The sequence below is a fragment of the Barbatula barbatula genome, assembly GCF_947034865.1.
Source record: "Barbatula barbatula genome assembly, chromosome: 3".
In the NCBI taxonomy this organism is placed as follows: Eukaryota; Metazoa; Chordata; class Actinopteri; order Cypriniformes; family Nemacheilidae; genus Barbatula; species Barbatula barbatula.
This window is the reverse complement of record NC_136764.1, coordinates 19,766,657-19,787,484: the sequence shown is the minus strand read 5'-3', so window position 1 is coordinate 19,787,484 and position 20,828 is coordinate 19,766,657. Positions and strand designations below refer to the sequence as shown.

The window sequence follows — 20,828 nt, the reverse complement described above, 5'->3', positions numbered from 1 at the left end:
TAGCTGCATGTATACATAACAATAAGTTTACAGTAGGTCTAAGTTAAGGTAAAGACAAGGTTGTTGGAAAGAAATATCAAATAGAAAATTATTTCATTGCGTAATGTAATTAAATAACAAGTATAAAGAGCGCAAACGAAGACTTTAAGAAGTCTTTACATCCAGCGCTCTGGCACACACACACATAGGAAGGAGTTTCCTCGGTGTTTTATGGACGAGGACACGCCCAGCTGCGCACACATACAGTACAGTAGCTGCTCTGAGGCTTGTGTATCCCAGTGATATGAATGACAGCTCTATTACAGGACACAGCAACACAACAGGTCCCGTTATGATACCCGAAGGTAAGCGTCGCATTTACATACTTGCACTAGTCAAGGCCACTCGCACAGGTGGCCAGAGATGATATGCACGTATGTTGTTGTAAAATTGCCTCCCTATAATGTATAGGTCGTGTTGTTTATGCCAGACCAATATAAATTCTTACCTGTTGTGTTTACGTTTTGAATGGTGTTTTCATTGATTTATTGTTGTTTTATCAGCGTCAAGCAGACTCGGTGTGTATTAGTGCGCATGAGTGAAATAAAAGATCCGCTATCTGAGAGGAAATTGGTGGACTGGGTGTAGCAACAGCGCTCATTGTTCTGGGATGAGATCATGTAGGATAAGTTTGACGTATTTGTTGAAACTATAACTTTTAGCATGCATGTAATGCCCCTTCATCACTACACAAACTCTGTGCTCGAACACTTTTACCTTTCACCTCGCCGAATTGATTCACGTTGCACAATACATGGATAACACAATCTTTCAGAATGACTGTAATGATTTTCACTGTTAGGCTAAGAAGTCACTGAGGATGTCGTTGTCAGATAGATTTATTGATCCCAATGAATCTCTGTTTCGTGAAGACATCATCTCTAGTTGCAAGAACGGATACGCAAACGTGAATATTTGGAGACGTTTTGTGAGGTGAAGTTTGTGTGTGTTTACACAAGAACACAATAGATCGGCACTTCTCTGTTTTTGATAAGGTTATTTCTGAATCATTGCAATAAGGTAACTTGATCTAAGACCTGTGGTGTAAGTAGTAGCCTACAATGGCATAAAATAAAAGGTTTAATGTGAGTTTGGAAATCGTTACATTACTCGACTCTTCGTGTTATTAACTAGCTGACTGTGTGTAATAACTAATGGTGAATGGATTTGTCATGTTCTTCACTTATTCAGATGAAATAGCCCAATAGTTTCCCAGATAGAACAATCCATCTGGCTTGCGTCTATTTGACGTCTGCATTTACATCTGCAAGACATTTACGCATCTGCAATACGTCTCGGAGACGTCTGAACGTCTGTAATACGTCTGCTAAAGATCTGGAGATCTCAAAACATCTGCTGCGTAAAAACATCTGCTAAACATCTTTGAAAGAGCAGCTTTACATCCATTCTAATGCATAAACATCTTACAGACATCTTCTAGAGGTTTATATGAGATGTAATGCAGATGAGCAAACTATGTATTGCAGATGTAAATGCAGTCATCAAATAGACGTAAGCCAGATGTATGTGCGCTTTCAGAAAAATTCAGACCCGTGTTGGGTAAACAAACACCTGTTTTTGCTGAAATGAGTATTTCAGCAGTTCTACATGCAGGGTTGTGGGCTGTAGGTCGGTTGGCTCGGTTCCTCGCCCCTCGTTCTTGATGTGGAACCTCTGCGTTGTCAGGGCCTTGCACATTCCACTCCCATTGTTTATATCAGGAAAGTCTGATGATATAATGTGAGAGAAAAACATGTAGAGACTTCACAGCAGAAGAAACAATCTTCTCATCTAAACAGTCCGAGACAAGTAAAGACTTAAGACTTTCTTTCCTGATTATAACAAAAAGGTTAACAAAAAATGGCTTTTAAAAAAAGAACAGTTAATGCCTTTAGATTTTGCATTTTACGTGTATTCTCATTAAATGAGAGTGATTCAAATGAACTAGCTGATTTCCAATATATTGTGATAGACTGATCACAAAATCAATGTTTTTTTGTATTATGTTATAAATTTTTAGTAAACGGAGAAAAGCATTCTTAAAGAGACTCATTGTTTTGCACCTCAGCTATCACAGGATATGTGTGTTACATATTTGTTCAGTTCCCAACCAACCGAGAGCGGCGTTGTTGCCAGATAAGATGTTTCTCTGTGAAGCGTGGACTCCTGATCCCAGACTCACTCCATCGCCATGCCAACTCTCACACAAATGACAACAGTGCTGAAGCCGTGGCAGTGTTTATATGCACACGGGACCTTCACCTCTCTGCTCATAGCAGATCCCAGGAGTTCAAACACGAACAAAACAGAATGAGGAGAGAGGATCAAGCACGGGGCATTTAACTCTTCACACATGTAGAATGCCATTAAAAATTAAATGTATAAATTCGGTCATTGACACTAGTTATTTCAAATTATTATGATATTTGTTCTGTGGAATACATTTGCACAAAAAAATATATTTTGAAGAAAGTTTGTAACCGAACAGTGCTGGACCCCATTTGCTTCCATTGAATGGACGCAAAACCAATGCAAGTGAATGGGGTCCAGTTAACAAACATTTTTGAAATGGGTTGAAATGACAAAAGGGGGAGTAAATGATGACAGAATTGATATTTTTGGGTGAACAATATCCCTTTAAAGTTCCAACGTTTTGGTTTGAAGGAGCATGATAACTGAATTTTTTTTGCTGTACCTTAAGTGAATATGCTGTCAATGTGGTGAAATATAAAGTTGGTGAACCTTTATCTAAATGTAAATGTAACATTTTTTCATTTCTAAATAAATTTTTTGTAGGTCTTGTCTTATGTGCGATTGGCATTGTCCTGATGCTGCACATGACTGAAGGACACAATGGAGGATGTGGGTGTCCAGCGGCCACCGTTTTAACTCGCTTTCCATCACTTGTACCCAATGACTCTTGCTGCTTAAACTACTCAGGATCCACATTCAACCAGGTGCCATGGTCTTCTTTCATGTCAAAAACAAACCTGCAGATTTTGGACTTAACTAACTGTAATATCAGTCACATTGATGACGTTGGAGATGCCTCCACTTCACTGAGAAAGCTGTATCTCGGTCAAAACAAACTGGCATCTCTTCCAGCTGACTTCCTTTCCAAAGCCTATCATTTGGAGGTGCTTGACCTGGGGATGAACTATCTGAAAGATCTCCCGGGGCGATTTCTGCAGAACTCTGAACAGTTGCAGGTGCTGAACCTCGGATGGAATCAGCTGAGCTTGCTCCCGGGTTCGGTCCTTAAGTCTTCTCTACAGCATCTGGACCTCTTTGAGAACCCCTGGGCTTGCACATGCTCGCTGTTGGAAAAGCTTCAAGGTGCTCAACATGACAACTCCAGTAGCCTTCAAGGCCTTGTCGGAAATCTGACCTGTGGCTCTCCTCAGAGTCTAGCCGGACGGACAGTATGGTCCTTGCAGAGTAGCGATGTGTGCCACTTGGCCAACCTGACCCCTCTCTTCATCCTGCTTCCTCTACTCCTCCTCTTCAGTCTGGTGCTCTGCTGGTGCTGTGGCAGGAAGAAGAAGAGGAAAGAGACATCATCGTTTAGCCCAGCTCGCAAAAGATCCAACAACTCGCAGTGCAACGGATGGTGGCCGCATGCCAAACTGAGCACTGGCGAGTCCGCTGACAACAGAAAGGATGTCATACTGAGTAACCAGCTTCAGCCCTCATCCAACCTGCTGGGCAGCACTCGGGATATCTACGAGGAGGTGGAGATCAAACTGGGCTCGGTGGACTCGCTTGGACCTCCGCCGTCCACTTGCTCCACGGAAGGAACTCTAGGCAAGCAGGATCTGGACACAGTGAGTGTGACCGAGGTGTTGAAAGACTCGGCGGATCGGGAGAGAGCTTACATGATCCAGTCTACTGAATATTACAGCTTGGTACCTGGGATCGAGATCGAAGACTCTGATCACGGGGAGTATGAGAGCGTGGACCTCTCGTGACATCATGAGATGATATTCATTGTGTTTTTGGTTGACATGCTGTCAGGTGTATTGGAGTTTTGTTTCTACACTGTAGGATGACTGGTCAGGATGTGTTGCAGAGTACAATGAACCATAGAGTACCAAAAAGGAAGTTACTGAACCAGTGCGAAACCAGTTCATTTCCATACATGAATAAATTACTGCACTGCTGTGATAATGTGTCAAAAGGGCCTTTTTTGCAGACTTCATTAGTCTGATGACAAGATAAGCTATTATATAGCTGTTGCCTCAATATTTACATTGTTTTTAGATTCGTCTCTCTTTTCTCTCATTTTTTACCGTTTTAGATGGTTTTAACAGTGTAGATGTATTTGGTGTTGCATATAACTTGTATATTATAATATGAAGAAGAACGTTTTTAGCTTTATTTGCATTCGTTGATAAAGAGATTCTTTATCAGAAGTTACAAATCCAACATGGTTATCGTAACTGAACCAAATGCTTTGCCAAAGTTTTGATGCATGATGAGCTCCCATTACGGAGGCTTATTTAATGTCACATTGTAAATATAAAAACAAGGACTTTTCAGTTCTAGGATATGGTAAATATCGTCACTGGCCACATGTTTGACTGCTAAACTTGCTAAACTTATGAAATTTACATTAGTTCGTCATCAGTTTTTACCTTGTTACTGTGTTAATAAAATACAATAGATTATAGCGGCATATAGTGGTGAGGTTGCAAATTGCAACCAATGGCTCACTCCACCCCTCCGTTTTAAAGCACTATGGCAGCTCTCACAGGACTAAGATGTCATCACGTTTTCGCTTCTTTGCTGAAGGAGATAACGTATTTACGAAACGCGCTCTATAGAGAAGTTTCTCCGTTTAAGGCTACTGCAGATACAACATGATGAATTCCATGTAAGGGGAAGTAGATAGAAAAAGATCATTCTAAGATAATAAACATAACGCTTCTTTATGTATGGTCTTTATACACCTCTGAAGACATAGTTATGTGTATTGTATCGCATTTTTGTCAATAGACCATCACAAAATTACACACTGGACTTTTAAAGAAACTGTATGGAATTGTCATGTGCCTTTCAGATAGTCAGCCTCTCTCAGCAAACAAAATTCATTACAAACATAGCAAGGCTATAAAAGAAACGGAAATGGGAAAAGTCAGCCTTTTTCACATTACTCACTGTTTACATAATGTTTTTATGTTATGTGTTATTATACAGTAAACAGAATTGTACCATAAATCACTTTATTTGGTAACGTTTCAATTTGACTTATGAATTGACTATGAGGTCTGAAAGTGTTCGACAAGAATACTTAAAATGATAAAATAAAGGTTATTCTCTAATCCTTTCAGTATTAAAGGATTAATCCGCCCAAAAATGACATTTCTGTCATAAATTACTCACACCCTGTTTAAATACCTTTGTACGGTTAAACACAAGGAAATATGGAAGAATGTTAGCAACTGACAGATCATTAAAGGGATGTCAGCAACTAATGTATTATAATTACATTTAACATTTTTGTATTGTTTTTGGACCAAAATATGAACCAAATATACCTCTTTCACAATCCCACATTGGCCTTTACAAGACACCATTTATCTACTTCTGTGTCCCCATAATGACCGAGCCTATTCATTAGTGACTGAAATCACTCAACAGTAATAAAACCCTAGCTCTGATTTCCTTCTGTGTGGGAGTTTGTAATTATAGCATTGGGTTACTCAGTCCCAGTAAAACTAGGGACACTGTAATGGCCTCACAGGAATCTCTACCTGCCCTACTTGAGGAGAGAGATACGTGTGGGCTTGAGAGTTGTGAATCTATATTTTACAACCCTGCGCTAACACACACAAAATTATACTTGAAGCTTTATAATTTAGAGTTTCAATCAGATGCTGCTTTAAGTCAATATTGCAATTATAATTCCAAAATACAATTCATTAGGTTAGGTCCATAATTATTATTATCAAAGTCTTGAGTGGCAAAAGACATTATGGTTTACCAAAAGGTGTTTTGGTTGTTATATTTGTACAGGCAAAAACATTACCTAGATAACAGCCTCAAACTAAGTTACCTAAAATAGACGATTGTTTGTGTGAAATACATTTTCCATTGCTAAATAGAAGCAGTGCATCCCAACTGGTTTTATATTTGACATATTAATACCTATTTATGTATTCGTATGTTGCAAAAATGTCTTCAAAATATAATTTAATTGAATAGAATATTATTGTAAGAAAAATGTGTTTTGAAGTTTTAAAGTGCTGGTGGCTGTCATGCAACCTGTGTGCTTGTCTAATTTAAGCAGCTTTTCTGTGCCAGATTTACAATTCACCAAGTAATTGAATAAAATACAATTTGTGACTCTGGACAACAAAACCAATCTTAAGGGTCAATTATTTTTACTGTTTATTTAATTTAATTATTTGACATCATCTGAATAAATAAGCTTTCCGTTGATGTATGGTTTGTTAGGATAGGATGTGGCTGAGATATTTGAAAATCTGGAATCTGAGGGTGCAAAAAATCTAATCGCCTTTTAAATTGTCCAAATTAAGTCCTTAGCATAGCATATAACTCACAGAAATAAAGTTTTGATATATTTACAAAAATGTACTAAATATCTTCATGGAACATGATCTTTACTTAATATCCTAATGATTTTTGGCATAAAAGAAAAACAGATCATTTTGACCCAATGTATTTTTGGCTATTACTAAAAATATTTCCGTGCTACTTAAGACTGGTCTAGTGGTCCCGGGTCACATTTTTGTACAAACAGCCTTATAAGAACAAAACAACAAAATATGTGGTTTAATGTGTTCTCCCTCTTAACATTGGTTTGCTCTCTCTCTCCCTTAACAGTTAGCGCCTCCTAGAGATTGTTTTTAGTCCAAGCACTCGTGCAGACTGTTGAAACGCAATATTGGTCTTAAAGTGCATATTTAAATCTGTAGGGTTTTTTCGAAAAACTAAAAAAGAATTTGGGTTTAATCTTTTCCCCTTTTTAAACCTTTTGGAACTATTGTGTTCTAAGAACATTCTTTAGTCATTGTTAGAAAGTTTTAATGTGGCAAGCTGCCAGGATATCATCATGGTATAATAGCAATGAGTATTAACAAACTACGCTTCTCAAGACAATGTACATCTCCCTGATTCAACTTCCACTACTGATTTAGTTCATTTGGATAAAAGCACAGTATACTCGCAATAAACTAGAGAACCGTTCACACGAGAATAGTTTTACAACAGGGCATGTGACAGTGGATTTATAACAGCTGAATTTACGATTTATGTAAATACTTTTGTACATGGCATCTATCATTTTTATTTACAAAAGCCATTCAGGCAATCACGTTTTTATTGTAGGCCTACATGCTTAACGTGTACCCATTCCTTTCTTTGGACCTTGGCGGACACGAAACCTGTGGTTTGCTCAATGCTTGTTAGAAATCACGTCTTTTATACATTTCTACCCTGTACTAAAACATTGCAAAGTCTTGATTAAAAGATAATTTTTGTGATAAATGCATGTAGTCATAAATTAGAAGTTTACTGTGTGTGTATGCATCAGTAATCGTTCAATTCATGGGATCAATTCTGAGAACTGTGTAAAACTGACAGTGATCTCTATATCTGGGTTCCCAAGCCATAAATCACAGGACGGATTAAGAGGTCCATATTTAAGAGAGGGATATAAAGGAGGAAACCAGTCGAAGGAATAGCTAGACTCAGGTACAAAATACATTTTGACAGAATTGAAGTGCAATTATATAAGTGTCGGCGTGAATAGAAACTTTTTTAAAAGACAGATTATTTTTGTAGTGTTGCACCATGACTGTATCCTACACTCTCGAGGTGGCTAATGCTCGGTTTGGAGGCTTCTCGAAGTTGCTCTTCAGATGGAGAGGAAGCATCTACAAGCTCTTGTACAGAGAATTCCTGGTCTTCTGCTTAATGTACGGCTTCTTCAGCATTCTGTACAGGTATAAAGAAAGTTTATAATTAAGAATAAAAATGTATGCATTCATTTTGCAGAGATTTATATTGAAAGCGAATGACATTAGTTTATGGTTATGAGTGAGCAAAACTTCCCCAGAGGTGGAAAAAGCTAACCTCTTTTATTTACTTTTGTGCATTGAATGTCATATGTGGATTGGGTTCCATCAACATGTCCCGTCTCAGGTGTGTTCTTAACAACCATCAGCAGGAACAATTTGAGCGACTAGCACGACATTGTAACAAGTTTGCTAAACTCATTCCCATGTCCTTTGTTCTTGGTAAGCGAAATAGTTTTAAGTATAACAAAAGGGTAGTGTTAGCGCAGGGTTTCCTTTTGTATCGTTAAACCATTGTGGTTTGTTGTAGGGTTCTACGTAACACAGGCGTTTCAGCGCTGGTGGGGTCAATATACAAGCTTTCCCCTGCCAGATAACCTCATGATGGTTGTCTCTGCAAATGTTCATGGCACAGATGAAAGAGGGCGTTTGCTGAGGCGTACTCTGATGAGGTATGCAAACCTCTCATCTGTTCTCATCCTGCGTTCCATCAGCACACGAGTACGCAAGCGATTTCCAAAATTGGAGGACATTGTGGAGGCAGGTAAGATCTTACTTTTACATTTGAAAAATACTGAGAAATGCCACAACGTGAATAAAGTTAGGTAATTCTTTAGGAATATATAAAGTATATAGTACAGTATTTGATTCGTCATTTTAAACACAGGATTCATGACTGTAGAGGAGCTGAAGAAACTGAATCATCTGTATTCAGACTTTAACAAATACTGGATGCCCCTTACTTGGTTTGCAAATCTGGCTTCACAGGCAAGAAAAGAGGGCCGTGTTAAAGATGATATAGCCTTGAGATTGCTTATGGACGTAAGTGTGTGTAAACATGTCAACATGACGTATATACGCAATAATCAAACAATTCAAACTAACTTCCTGTATTCCAGGAGCTGAATAACTACAGGTCAAAATGCAGCATGCTCTTTCACTACGACTGGATTAGCATCCCTCTGGTTTACACACAGGTGAAGCGTAACTTACATTAATACACAGAATGCTTAAGTGTGTAGTTTACTGCGTGAATCTCATCTCAGTTTTGTTCTGGATTCAGGTTGTAACATTGGCTGTTTACTCCTTTTTCACATTCTGTCTAATTGGGCGACAGTTTATTAAACCTGAGAATCGGGATGAGCACAGTGTTCATCTGGACATATATGTCCCAGTTTTCACTCTCCTGGAATTCTTCTTTTATGCTGGCTGGTTAAAGGTATGATGTGTAATAAGCAAACATCCTATTCTGATCAACAAACTGTTGTAAATTTCATTGACTTTGACAGTGCATTGTGTTCTTGAAGGTAGGGGAACTCATTATCAACCCATTTGGAGAAGACGACGACGATTTTGAAACCAATGAACTCATAGATCGGAACATTCAGGTCACTAAATTGATAAATATATTGACCAAATCTATAATTATTTTAATTTTAACCATTCATGGCTTCTTTTTACATTTGATATAGGTTTCTATGTTAGCAGTAGATGACATGCATCAAAATCTCCCACCGCTTGAGAAGGACAAACACTGGGTTGATATGGGTCCCTCATATCCTCCTACTACAACAAAACCTGTCTTTATGGGTTCAACACATGACATGAGGTAAAATGATGACCACAATAACTAATGAAGTTATAGTTTCCTCCACATTATCAAGTGCTGTGATCAATATTTCAACATCATTTCATAACTCTACCTAAATTCAGTACATAGAGCATCACATTTTCATCACAAGTTTTATGATGACTTATAACCTTAATGTTTTCACTTTCCTTAGTTACCCTCTGAAGTATTATTCTTTCTAATGTGTTAGGATAATAGAGGATGAAAATGAAGAATTTGTACAGAGCCCCAAAGCAGCAATGCTTGCTGTCAATGTGTGGCCAACCTCTCACAAGGTAGAAAAGCAAAGGAGCAAGAGCTTTCAACAGAGGTGTCTTTGCTGCACGACAAAATGCAAGGATGAACACCCCATCAGAGAACTTGAAGCCCCCCTGAAAAACAGCATGCTGTCCCCACTTCAGCTACAAAACATGCCAATGCAACAGAGATATGAAGAACCCTTGGGGTCAACAAACCAAGAGGCCTAGATAAACTATCTAACAATGCTACAGAAGTTTAACTTATATGATGTTTAACTTTAGATAGAATATAAAACGCAATTTAAATCTATGAATAAGTGTACCAATAAATGTACAAGCCTGTCATAATTTATAAAAATTTGTGTATAACAACGAAGCATAACCAGAGAAGTGTATACTGCCTAAGAAAAATGGTTGGTTATTCATGGTAGCTCATCACAAAAATTTATTTAGAAGAAAGTTGTTAACAGCTTTCACTGGTTTTGTGTCCCTACAATATATTAATGGGAGGTTATGTTGTCCTGTTAACCACAATTTTCTAAATCAGTGTTCTGCTAAAGAAATGACAAGAGGACATAATGAAATAATTTTTATTTTGAAGGTGAACTAGAAGTCTCCTTGCCAATTCCTTAATTGTAATTAGATTCAAGGTGTTAAATTCCGCTCATATTGGTAATTTATGTGAAATAACCTCTATAATAGTTAAGCCTTTTGTAAATGAGCTTGACAACTATGTTGGAGAAAACAATTTACTGGCAGACTGTGAGTTCTTACAACTTGAAAATTAATTACCATTTCATGTATTCTATTAAAAAGACGTGACCATGTAAAATTGTAGACAAGTATTGCAATGACACTAGTAAAGGAAAACACAAGGCCCAGCAAAACCTGTCATTTTTATAGGAGGTTATAACCAGTTAATGCAGTACAAAAACATTCTGCTTAACTTTCTCAATCCTCCATTTTAATTATCTGGCAGGAATGTTGATAAACACATACTTTAGTCTTTAGACGAACAAATGAGAACACCTGCCTTCATCAAGTCAACTAATTTTTATAAAATAAGCACACACTTAACACGCTGGATTGGGGGATTTTCTTTAATGGTCGTATCAAAGAGAGCTGTACATTTATTTGCCTTTCTTGGCCTTAATTTTCCTCAGGTAGAATTCAAGTTCTTTGCCTTCAAGGATGTAGCCATCAGCCCTACCACACTGTCCTGGTTTGGAGGCAATGGAAGCTGGGGAGGGATAAAAGAAACCTTATTAAACACTCAAATCTACAACCAAATGTTGTCACGTCAACCTTTGGGTATATCAGAAAACATACTCAGCATCAGTTTCAGTAGCAGAACTGGTTAAGTTTCATCATATTACGCATGATTAAAACACAAAGAACTTGCAAAAAAACTTACCAAGCAGTTTTCCTTGCAAGAACTGCTCCTCCAATAGAGTACTGATCTTGCTGTTCTTTCTGCGTCCATCAATTTTCTTTTGAACCTTTTTGGACCTCTTCTTGTTCAGAACCTCATCTTCCTCAGGGCTCTGGATTAACAAATCAAACAAAAACGAACAAGATTTAATAAGATTAAGGTCGCCATGCATTCTTTTCGAACAAAGAAAAACCATTACTTTAAATCAAGTCTTCCTCAGGAGTCTTACACTGCATCACTTTCATTCAGTAGCAGAACTGGACATGTTATCATCAAAGAAAGACAAACACCACAACTCCCAATTAATGACCCAAGCTTACCAGCTTGGTGCCCTTCTTCCTTCCGAGAGGAAGGGCGTAGTGAGACTCGAACCACTGTCTGAAAGGAGTGCTGTCCACAAGGATCACACAGTTCTTCACCAGGGTCTTGGTTCTCACCAGCTCATTGTTAGAGGCATTGTAGACCACATCGATGATCCTAGTCTTGCGAGTGCAACCTGCAATGGACAATACGTTTTTAATGGCAGCGAAAAGGTGGATCTCGCATTAGCAGAGCAACAGAAACAAGCTTTCTCAGAGTTGGAACAGAGTATCCATCAAAGCAATTCAGTAGCAAATCTTGACAGATTATCATCGTCGAAAGACTGACATGCATCTTTAAAAAACCAGCACCACATGTAAAAACGCTTACATTCTGAGCCCCATGAGAAGTTCCCCACATCGAGCCTCAGGGCACGGTATTTCTTGTTCCCACCACGGACCCTGATTGTGTGGATACGACGAGCTCCAATCTAGAAAGAGCCCAAAAGTGTTACACTTAAATAGACATAACTGACCAATTGATACAAGTTTTAAAATGGCCATGTGTCAGTGTAACTATGACGAATCCTAACATGGGTAGATCAATGAATTTGACCAAAACGATCAAAAATGACCAACCTAAGGAACGGTTTACATCACTCACATCGCCCAGCAGCGACATATGTAATGGTTAACGTCACTTGTAACGTACCTTGGTGTTTGCAGGAGGACGCCCAAGTTCATATTTCCTTTTCTTGTGGATGGGCTTACGTTTGCCACCGGTCTTACGGCGTTTGTGCCAGTTGTCCCTTGAGATACCTGTAGGGCAAAGAGATCGCAAGAATCGTGTAAGAAACTAGATTGAGCCATTACAAAGAACTCGCTTCCCATGCACACTTGAGTGATCAGTTCTCCAAGGTGTATCCACACAGTAAATCGGATTCCGCTATTGGATTCATCATATACACTCAAGCTGCGCAGGAAGTTATGTGGTGTAGATCAATAGTATTTGAACCAACGCAGACACGCGCTTTAGCACAAAGCTAACATCAGCTAAGCATTAGAAATACGAAGACTACATTGGTCATTTTTGCAATCCGTTCTGGAAATATGGACTTAATTATATTTGGTGAATATGAACCATTCGCGACTGATTTAAATGCTCGCAGTCTTCCAGTGGTTGACACATGCGCGTCCTACACGGTTAGCATGTCTCGCTAACGCGGTCCCCACTCCCTCAAACACAGACGCGAGATTTTCTTGAAAATGATCGCAAAAATATATATCGACAGAAAACATTATCAACAGCCTTGTCCCGTTCAGGAGCACGTCGGGAACATTATCTATACTCTAAACGTTGCATCAGAACACTGTACCCCATGAACGCAGCCATCTTGAGACATGTCTCCAACGATTTTGCCAACTCCTCGCCCAAAAAGACTTTAAAACACACCGGACGGAGCCATTTAAAACTACATCGTTGGTAAACTGCTTTAGCGATACACCACAAAACGAGTTAAATCAAAGCTATCTTCAGATAGTGAGGATGATGACGGATTCATCCAGCGATCAGATTCTGAAAACACGTACCCATTCTCAGGCGCCGGCTAGAAAGAGGAATCGCAAAGGCTCATGGGCGGGTTTCTAGCATCGACGTATCGCGAGAAGTTGCGAGAGTAGTAGGGAGTTCCTCGCCGAGGGTCATCTGTTGGTGGTTAAGAGGGAAAACACTTGACTGCCACCACGTGTTAGTACTTTGTTGAATAAGCTATTGCCAGTGTAGTGTTTAATGATCTCTTACGGAAATTAAACATGTTTATTCGTAGTAAAACCGCAGCAAGCATTACAAAAGACTAGGCTTCATTTTTAAGCGTGTCATTTGGCGGACAGACTCTAGAAACGTCTTTGTTTGTTGCATACAAAACAATTGCTCAAACTTGTTCATGTCTTAAGCTTATTTCTATATGGAAAATCACTGTATTGTCCAAAGCTATGTTTGGTTATTTAGGTGCACAGGTATTGAAGCTCTGCTACATAGTTTATCTTGAATATTTTTTATCAATTATGCTGTAATGAATAAAACATCAACATTTTCTTGAAATAAACCCAAGGACGTCATAGGCATATTTCTTCATTAAACCATAAATGTGTGTTATAGTGGTCGGAGCTCTGGGCTCGTAACGGAAAGGATTGAAGTAAATTCTGAAACCTGTTTCAATATAATTATTCAACTCACTCGAATTCTTAATAAATACAAATATAGGTTGTAATGAACAAAAAGTATCAAACAGGATCAACAGAATGATTTTCACTAGCATACTTTACTTTAAAGGGTCATTCATACATGGGAAATACTAGATTAGGCTAATAGATAAAGGGACTTTCATTTATAACATTTTTATTTATATTGTACAGATGTTATTGGCAATAGTGTAGATATGGTCATGTGCACGATGCTGAAGGCTACAGTTAATCTATGCAAAAACAAAATTCTGGTGTAAAATCTGTAAACATGGGAATATCAGGTCACTCCTCCCAAGGGCTCATGTCTGTGTCGATGGCCACACAGTTATATGCGGCATAGCGAAGCTTCTCTTCACAAACTTTAGCACTGTCAATTGAGATTAAACAACAGTCAAACATTGTGACATCTTATTTAATTCACTCACATATATGATTTTAGATAAAAACAAACCTTGGGTATTTGGGTAGATAAAGGGTGCTGGAACATGTAGAAGATTGAGGAAGTGCATCTGTGATTTCAGACCTAGACAAAAAAAAAACATATGCTCAGTGTTTATTTAGGCCACAAGCTAAAGTCCTGTAATCCTTTACATTTAATTTGTAATTCACATGCCACTTCCTTTATTTACCCTTGTTTGTCCGGAAAGATATAGATTGGAGCAGGAAGACGACTTCTGCCAGTCACAAATCTTAAAAACCTGCTACGATCCTCTGGTAACAGAAAATATCAATATGAGCAGGAAAAGCAGGCCTATTTTATTTTGAATATCTTGAATATTTTGAAACCCTTTTCATACACGAGGAACTTAACTAACCATTGGTGAAGTTCATGAGGGCTTCCCATAAATATTGCACTCTGACATCCGTTTGTTCCAAGTCTTCAAAACGCGCTGACAGAAAGTAAAAAGCATTTTTATATATTTCACGGTATATTGGGCATTATTATATTAAAATGTGCCAGGTGGTGTATGACTTACTGAGGCGTTTAAGTGCCTCCACTGTGATCTCTGGATCTCCACACACTTTCTTCTCTACTTCCTGCCATGTCAGCAGATCCAGCACAGCCTGTGGCACCACCTTCAACAGTCCAGCCTGCATGGCTGCTATCTGTAGTGCAGGAACATTAAATACATGACTTTAGGGCACAAATTGGAAAATATATTTTTGGTATGTGCTAAATAAGGGTTGCTATTTTTCTGCAGATTCCCAACATCATAATTATTTTATGACAAAACTGACCAATTGTATGTGGCAATACCTGTTCTCGGCTCTCTTCAAGTCTCGCTTTCTGAACCAGGCGTGTGAACTCCATACGATCCTCATACTGAACCACCACTGCACTACCTCCTGGAATGAGTTCCACCAGCCGTCCATCACTCAGGGGTGTGGTGTATACAAGCTCCTGATCAAACTTAAAATCAAACGTCTCCTTGTCCATATGCTCCATAGCCTCCAACAACTTCACCTAATAAAACACACAAAACAAGTTCCATCGCAAGAGTTCATGTAAGAAAGCAGTCAGCAGAAAACATCATAGAATAAATGCATAAGAGGAGATTTTCAGAGCTTCATACCAGCACTGAGTCAACAGCAGGAAAGTCCTTGTTCCAGCTGACAACTTCTCCAATTAGCTGTTTCCACACCAGCCCTGGTAGAGCCAGAACCTAAAAGATAAATATTATGAGACCCCACCTCCAACAAGGGATACTGCAATAAATTAATTAAATGGTGTTAATGCAGAAACACTACAGACCAAGACAAGTACTGACCAGAAAGTCTTTCCCACGAAGAGCTGCTCCCATAAGTTGCCCGATCCACTCAAACTTATGGAAGTCCCTGCATGAAGGATTCGGCACGTAAAAGTCTCTAGCTTCTCCAGCTCCCTAATAACAATTTATCCATCAAAGACATCTTATTAATCCTTCTGCAATCAAAAAAGTTAACACAGTAGCAAGTCCCGGAAGCGAGTCACTGACAAGTAGACTCCAAAAGAAGCAAACAGGACGAGATGTCTATGTAAAATATTACCTGGTTCGAGGTTCGAGTGAAGAATGGAAGAGGCATGGGGCATTCTGATGAGCTGGGACACAGCTCTTCTGACATATCTGCTAGGCTGTCTCGAAATCCACCTCCTACAAGAGACAAAACAGGTAAGGACGGATTTTTTTCTGTAAACTACATGGACATAGAGAGGTTTATCTTTGTTTAACCTTGATCAATGATGCCTTCTGCAATAAATTTACACTCCCACCACTGGTCATACCGTGCTGGCCACCTGCCACAAAGACAAAATTCAATTTTATGAATGTCTATTATGAAAGTACAATGGAATAAATATTGAGTAGCACTAGAGAAATCTCAGGGAGAGTGACCTGTAATCCAGAGTCTTTTCATACTTGTCAGACGGCTTCAGACCCTCATACACCTACATGATAACAAAGAGCATTCACTGAACATTTACCCCGGACACTGAAATCTAATGTAAGACACAGAATAAATGGGTTTTGTGCCTGAATTTTTTTCCGGAGTACCTGAGTAAAGACAGCGCTTTTGCACGTGGGGTCCAAACTGGGGTTGTCACGGTGCTCCATAGCGAGACGACGGTTTATGTAAAGGCGGGGCATGAAGTTGGGCTTACTGGTCTCAGAGTCCTTCAGGCACTGGGTGATGAGGGCAGAGCGGCGCTTTGACAACAACAGGAACTGCTTTATGCTCTAATGGGAGAACACCGAGTTTGAGAAGCCAAAACATGAAGATTTTGTTTGGAAATGTTTAGCACAACAAAATGTTGCATTTTTCAGAAAATGTTCAAAACACAGTATATAAAGAAAATTATAAAGAAAAAAATCTTGAACGAGATTAAACACAAGAGATGCAGACGTTGTCTTAAATACGAACTTTGATTTGGTTGAATGTTCCAAGGCTGAAGTCCCATGCAGGAACCATATGAGGCAACAGACTGTCCAGGAGTGTGATAAACCTATAAAGCAGAAAATCTTGAGTTTATTTGATCATAAACAGTGTCTTGCTATTCATTTTGGGAAGCAAACACACCTCTGAATGACCAGTGCACGCCGATAGAGAACATCAGGGGGCGTGCCTTCCAGTCTTGGGTAGCGCACTAGGTTGGGAGACTGGAACACTTCAGCATTCAGGCCCAGGTCTCGTTCACAGGAGGATTTGATCTTTAGACCTCTGATCCGTACATCAATTCCCTCATCTATAGCAAAGCACCACACCGTAAAAAAACAGAACTAGTTTAAATAGTCAACTTCTATCAGTTTTAAATTAATCTTACCTCTGCATTCCTCAATCCTGACCTCTATAACAGGCAAGTGTGATGTCATATCCTCCAGTACACAGACTTCTCCTATTAAATTGCTGAGAACAAAATAGTAATAGCAAAAATGTTTCTATCTTCAAAAACTCAGATTTTTAGCACATGCAACTTTTGGGTTTGAAATGCAATAAACTCATCCTTCTTACTCATCTATTGATACGTCACTGTACTTCTTAAGGTTATCTCCTTCTCCACCATACACGGTCACTCTTTTAGGCATGTAGTTATCATCTGTTGAGTCCACAGTCAATATCAGTTTACTAAAAGAGATAATAAACAAACACTGAAGGAAGAATTTGCACATTCAACATGGAGTAAAGAAACAGAAAATGTAGATAAAAGACCATATAAGAGTTAGTATAAAATACGTTAAAGATTAAAACAGCTATATTGCCTAAATAATGCATACGTTGCATATTAATAAGCAAAAATATTTAATCATGAGAGCTGTTAGCACGTGACCTTACTTGACCACAGTGCCTCTCTTCATGTGCAGACGGATCCAGTGTTGTCCCTGCATGCCATCACTCTCCCAGTATGTCTCAGTGTCTCCATCTGTCAGGCAGCCTGCTCCACCACTAGGGTCCTCCTTTAAACATAAAAAACACTCACTTACTAACCTACCTCATCTGATAATATCTGAAAAATCTCTCTGCTCTCTGAAAACATCCCCAATGCAAGTATTTTAACAGAGGCACCATATGCTTTGCAAAGAAAATGTTATGTGTTCTTGCAATGTGTCAGGCCACAATGAGTACTTCATGTCCTGTTGTTCATGCCCATATCTATGGTCTTGCAATGCATCCTTGTTGGCATTCTTGCATGAAGTATGTTTTACACTGTAAATAGCTTGATTCATTTATGTACCGAACTAGAGGAAACATCAATGCTGGTCACGCATTGCTTCACACTGCCAAGATTTTCATCTTCCTTTCCAATGTGGTCATAGAAGTAGTGAACGAGGTCCTCATCACATTCAAATGTCCATGTAGAAGGTACATACCTGAATACAGAGTGTGTTTACTTCAAATGCAAGCTATTCATCACAGGAACAAGCATATTTACTTAATATAACAATGCAAAAGAAACACAACTTGCTTCTTGCAATGGATAATGTGATTTTTTTGGTATCGAGACAAAGCACTCACCTCAGTTTCTGAACAGCAGCTTCATCTGGCTCTGCCACCTTGGGTTTGGCACCCATGTGTAAAGAGTACTCCACATCCACCACCTGCTCCCATCTACCCAGACAAACAAATAATAGTAGCTTATATTCTACAAAATATAAGAGTAAACAGCAATGTCTGAGACAAGTCGTGTAATGGTTGCTCATGCTTTTTAGGTTTTTTATTCATTTCTGTTGAGGCAATACAAATTGATGCATTAAAGTTTTTGTGTCGAAATGGAACGTAGTGGCTGGCACACAGATTTGCTCTCAGTTTGGAGTTTGGATGGCATTCAAAGGGATACAAACCTGTTGCAAGGCTTGTGGTCATAGCCAAAGAGCTGTTGTTGTCGGCTAACAGTATCTGGAGACTCCACCGGCACAAGCCTGTCTCCACCCTCTGTATGTTTACACACCAGAATCCAGCCTTCCTCTAAATCCAGACCGGGTCGATACTCCTCCAGCTGCTCCTGTGATGACCGGCACAGTCAAACAAAACAGACGGAACCTCATTTGAATGACGATTTCACTACAACAGCCATTGAGCAGGACAGTAAAAAAATGACATCAACACATGTCCTGAAGTCATGGACCAGGAAGTGTTGTGTCACTAGTCAAGTGTAAGGAGGACACACTGGCATACATTGTGACTACAGATCAATCTCTGACATCATTTCCCGCTTCCAGATCGATATCTTACCTTGCTAATTTTGACCCACAGGCCGTGGCTGTTGCAGTATTCTTCCCCTGTTGTCCGTATACACGTCCCTTTCTTTGGCTCAATGTTACACTTGCATGTTTTTTTTTGTGGCGCCTGATGTGGGCTCTCCCACACCGAGACCACACTCTTTCCACTCGAGTTACCAGCTGTTGACGACGACGCGGAAGTAGAGCCCGACGTCGAATCTTTACACATTTTGTAACAAACTTCTTTCGGCACATAACATAAAGACTCCGGCAGTGGTTCGCTTTTTCGGAAGCACTCAATGCACTTGTTTAAAAATCGGATCCTCCCCAGGAGAGTGTGAGGGTTGTCGCCCGGAGACATCTCCAAGTTTCAGTGCGCTAGCTAGCCGGACAGCTAGCCGAGGATGTGTCAACAACACTGAGGAGTTCGGCCGTCAGCGATCATAACACTTACCTTTATGTCCCTATTTGCCGGCGTTAAACGAGATCCTATGTCTACCTAAAATCTAGAAACGGCCAACACTTTTTTTCTGCCACTAGATATTTCTCGTGGATCTAATCGGAGCTAACGTTAATTCACTGGCATCTGTCAAGGCAGCTATCTCTGCCGGTCTGAAGGGCTCGGGCTGGCCATCCGCTCATGTGTGTTTACCTCACACCCCCTACTGGAAAAACTGTCTGGTACACACATGGTGGTACTTCCAAATTAATTTGTTTAAAAAAGTTTCATATCGAATATCTAATATAATAATTGTAATTATATTGTATGCCATACGTTTTTGTTTATTTTGTACTTCTACAATTTGAATGTTAATCATGATATTACGCACAAAACAATTGCATTACATGTATGAAGAGTTCATGTGAAAAAAAGTGCAAGTGTGCAAGTGATGTTGAGTTGTTTGGATTTTGTTTGATGGATTACACAACAAAACTCATTAAAAACATGATAACAACAAAACATGATTTTATCTGTATTTATATAAACGAGATTATATATTGTATATATTATGTCTATTTTTTGCTTGGCCGAAGAAATTAGTCAAGGGTAAATGTTATTTAAATAGCTCTTTTTCAAACTCTCAATTGTATTGCTGAATGCAATACTCTGTTGGTCGAGAGTTGGTACTCTATCGTAAATGTTGGAAAATTACTGTATACTGACACAGTCTCTTTGAACATTTATCTAAACTAAATTATGAGATCATTTTTTGTCATATGTACAGTTACGTAAGAAAGCAGGGCAAAAGTTACTAGAGTGAAGGTGTTATGGGCGGAGCAAACATATTCATGCTTGTTTCCTGTTATAGCGCCACTGAAAATATTTGGTGTGTTTGTTTTTTAGAAAAAATCATTTTTTTGTTTTTATTATAAAAAATATAAAGGATATTTAGCTTATAAACACCCTTACATAATATGGAAAGAAAGTTTTGTGGAAATGTTTTTTCATCTATTAGACCAACATAAGAAAATTATTTAAATGTTTTGTCAACATTAGCTTGAGACAGATATACTGCATGCAGTACCACAGAATTAATAAAAAAGTCTGGTCATGTAGGCTAAAGAATGCAGAAATATTACAACAAAGGTTATTTATGGCACCAAAGATATAATTATACCAGTTATCAACCATACACAACTAAAATTCTTGTTTGTTCATTTATTTGGATTGTATCGTCCCCACGCTTTTGCAAATCATTGCCTGTGAGCTGTG

General features: G+C 38.9%; 4 protein-coding genes across 7 annotated transcripts; 2 read left to right on the top strand and 2 right to left on the bottom strand.

Moving 5' to 3' along the window:
- Nucleotides 1-228: 228 nt before the first annotated feature.
- On the top strand, nt 229-6,300 carry LOC306892591 (uncharacterized protein). Its single transcript, XM_079453740.1, has 2 exons — nt 229-344; nt 2,836-6,300. Exons 1-2 carry the CDS (start codon nt 284-286, stop codon nt 4,005-4,007), a joined length of 1,233 nt encoding a protein of 410 aa, XP_079309866.1. The 5' UTR covers nt 229-283; the 3' UTR covers nt 4,008-6,300.
- A 1,428-nt stretch (nt 6,301-7,728) lies between these two features.
- On the top strand, nt 7,729-10,830 carry best4 (bestrophin 4). Of its 3 annotated transcripts, XM_079453371.1 has the most exons (10): nt 7,732-7,755; nt 7,846-8,006; nt 8,206-8,300; nt 8,389-8,622; nt 8,746-8,900; nt 8,978-9,055; nt 9,142-9,297; nt 9,386-9,466; nt 9,551-9,687; nt 9,899-10,830. In XM_079453371.1, exons 2-10 carry the CDS (start codon nt 7,855-7,857, stop codon nt 10,173-10,175), a joined length of 1,365 nt encoding a protein of 454 aa, XP_079309497.1. In that variant the 5' UTR covers nt 7,732-7,755; nt 7,846-7,854; the 3' UTR covers nt 10,176-10,830. The 3 variants fall into 3 exon arrangements, with proteins under 3 accessions (XP_079309498.1, XP_079309497.1, XP_079309496.1); XM_079453372.1 differs by having other exon boundaries at nt 7,729-8,006; nt 9,863-10,829; XM_079453370.1 differs by having other exon boundaries at nt 7,732-8,006.
- Nucleotides 10,831-11,033: 203 nt separating this feature from the next.
- rps8a (ribosomal protein S8a) lies at nt 11,034-13,441 on the bottom strand. Its single transcript, XM_079453373.1, has 6 exons — nt 13,269-13,441; nt 12,391-12,497; nt 12,070-12,169; nt 11,700-11,875; nt 11,362-11,491; nt 11,034-11,187 (listed from the first exon to the last, which is right to left on the bottom strand). Exons 1-6 carry the CDS (start codon nt 13,270-13,272, stop codon nt 11,078-11,080), a joined length of 627 nt encoding a protein of 208 aa, XP_079309499.1. The 5' UTR covers nt 13,273-13,441; the 3' UTR covers nt 11,034-11,077.
- A 278-nt stretch (nt 13,442-13,719) lies between these two features.
- Nucleotides 13,720-19,799, bottom strand: hectd3 (HECT domain containing 3). 2 transcript variants are annotated; one of them, XM_079453279.1, is made up of 21 exons: nt 19,128-19,799; nt 18,737-18,897; nt 18,411-18,503; nt 18,130-18,265; nt 17,730-17,851; nt 17,409-17,522; nt 17,221-17,303; nt 16,977-17,142; nt 16,821-16,902; nt 16,454-16,636; nt 16,295-16,347; nt 16,133-16,197; nt 15,951-16,054; nt 15,692-15,805; nt 15,497-15,586; nt 15,181-15,387; nt 14,900-15,029; nt 14,738-14,812; nt 14,552-14,633; nt 14,374-14,445; nt 13,720-14,289 (listed from the first exon to the last, which is right to left on the bottom strand). In XM_079453279.1, exons 1-21 carry the CDS (start codon nt 19,473-19,475, stop codon nt 14,205-14,207), a joined length of 2,565 nt encoding a protein of 854 aa, XP_079309405.1. In that variant the 5' UTR covers nt 19,476-19,799; the 3' UTR covers nt 13,720-14,204. The 2 variants fall into 2 exon arrangements, with proteins under 2 accessions (XP_079309405.1, XP_079309406.1); XM_079453280.1 differs by having other exon boundaries at nt 18,737-18,891; nt 19,128-19,775.
- Between the last annotated feature and the right edge of the window lie 1,029 nt (nt 19,800-20,828).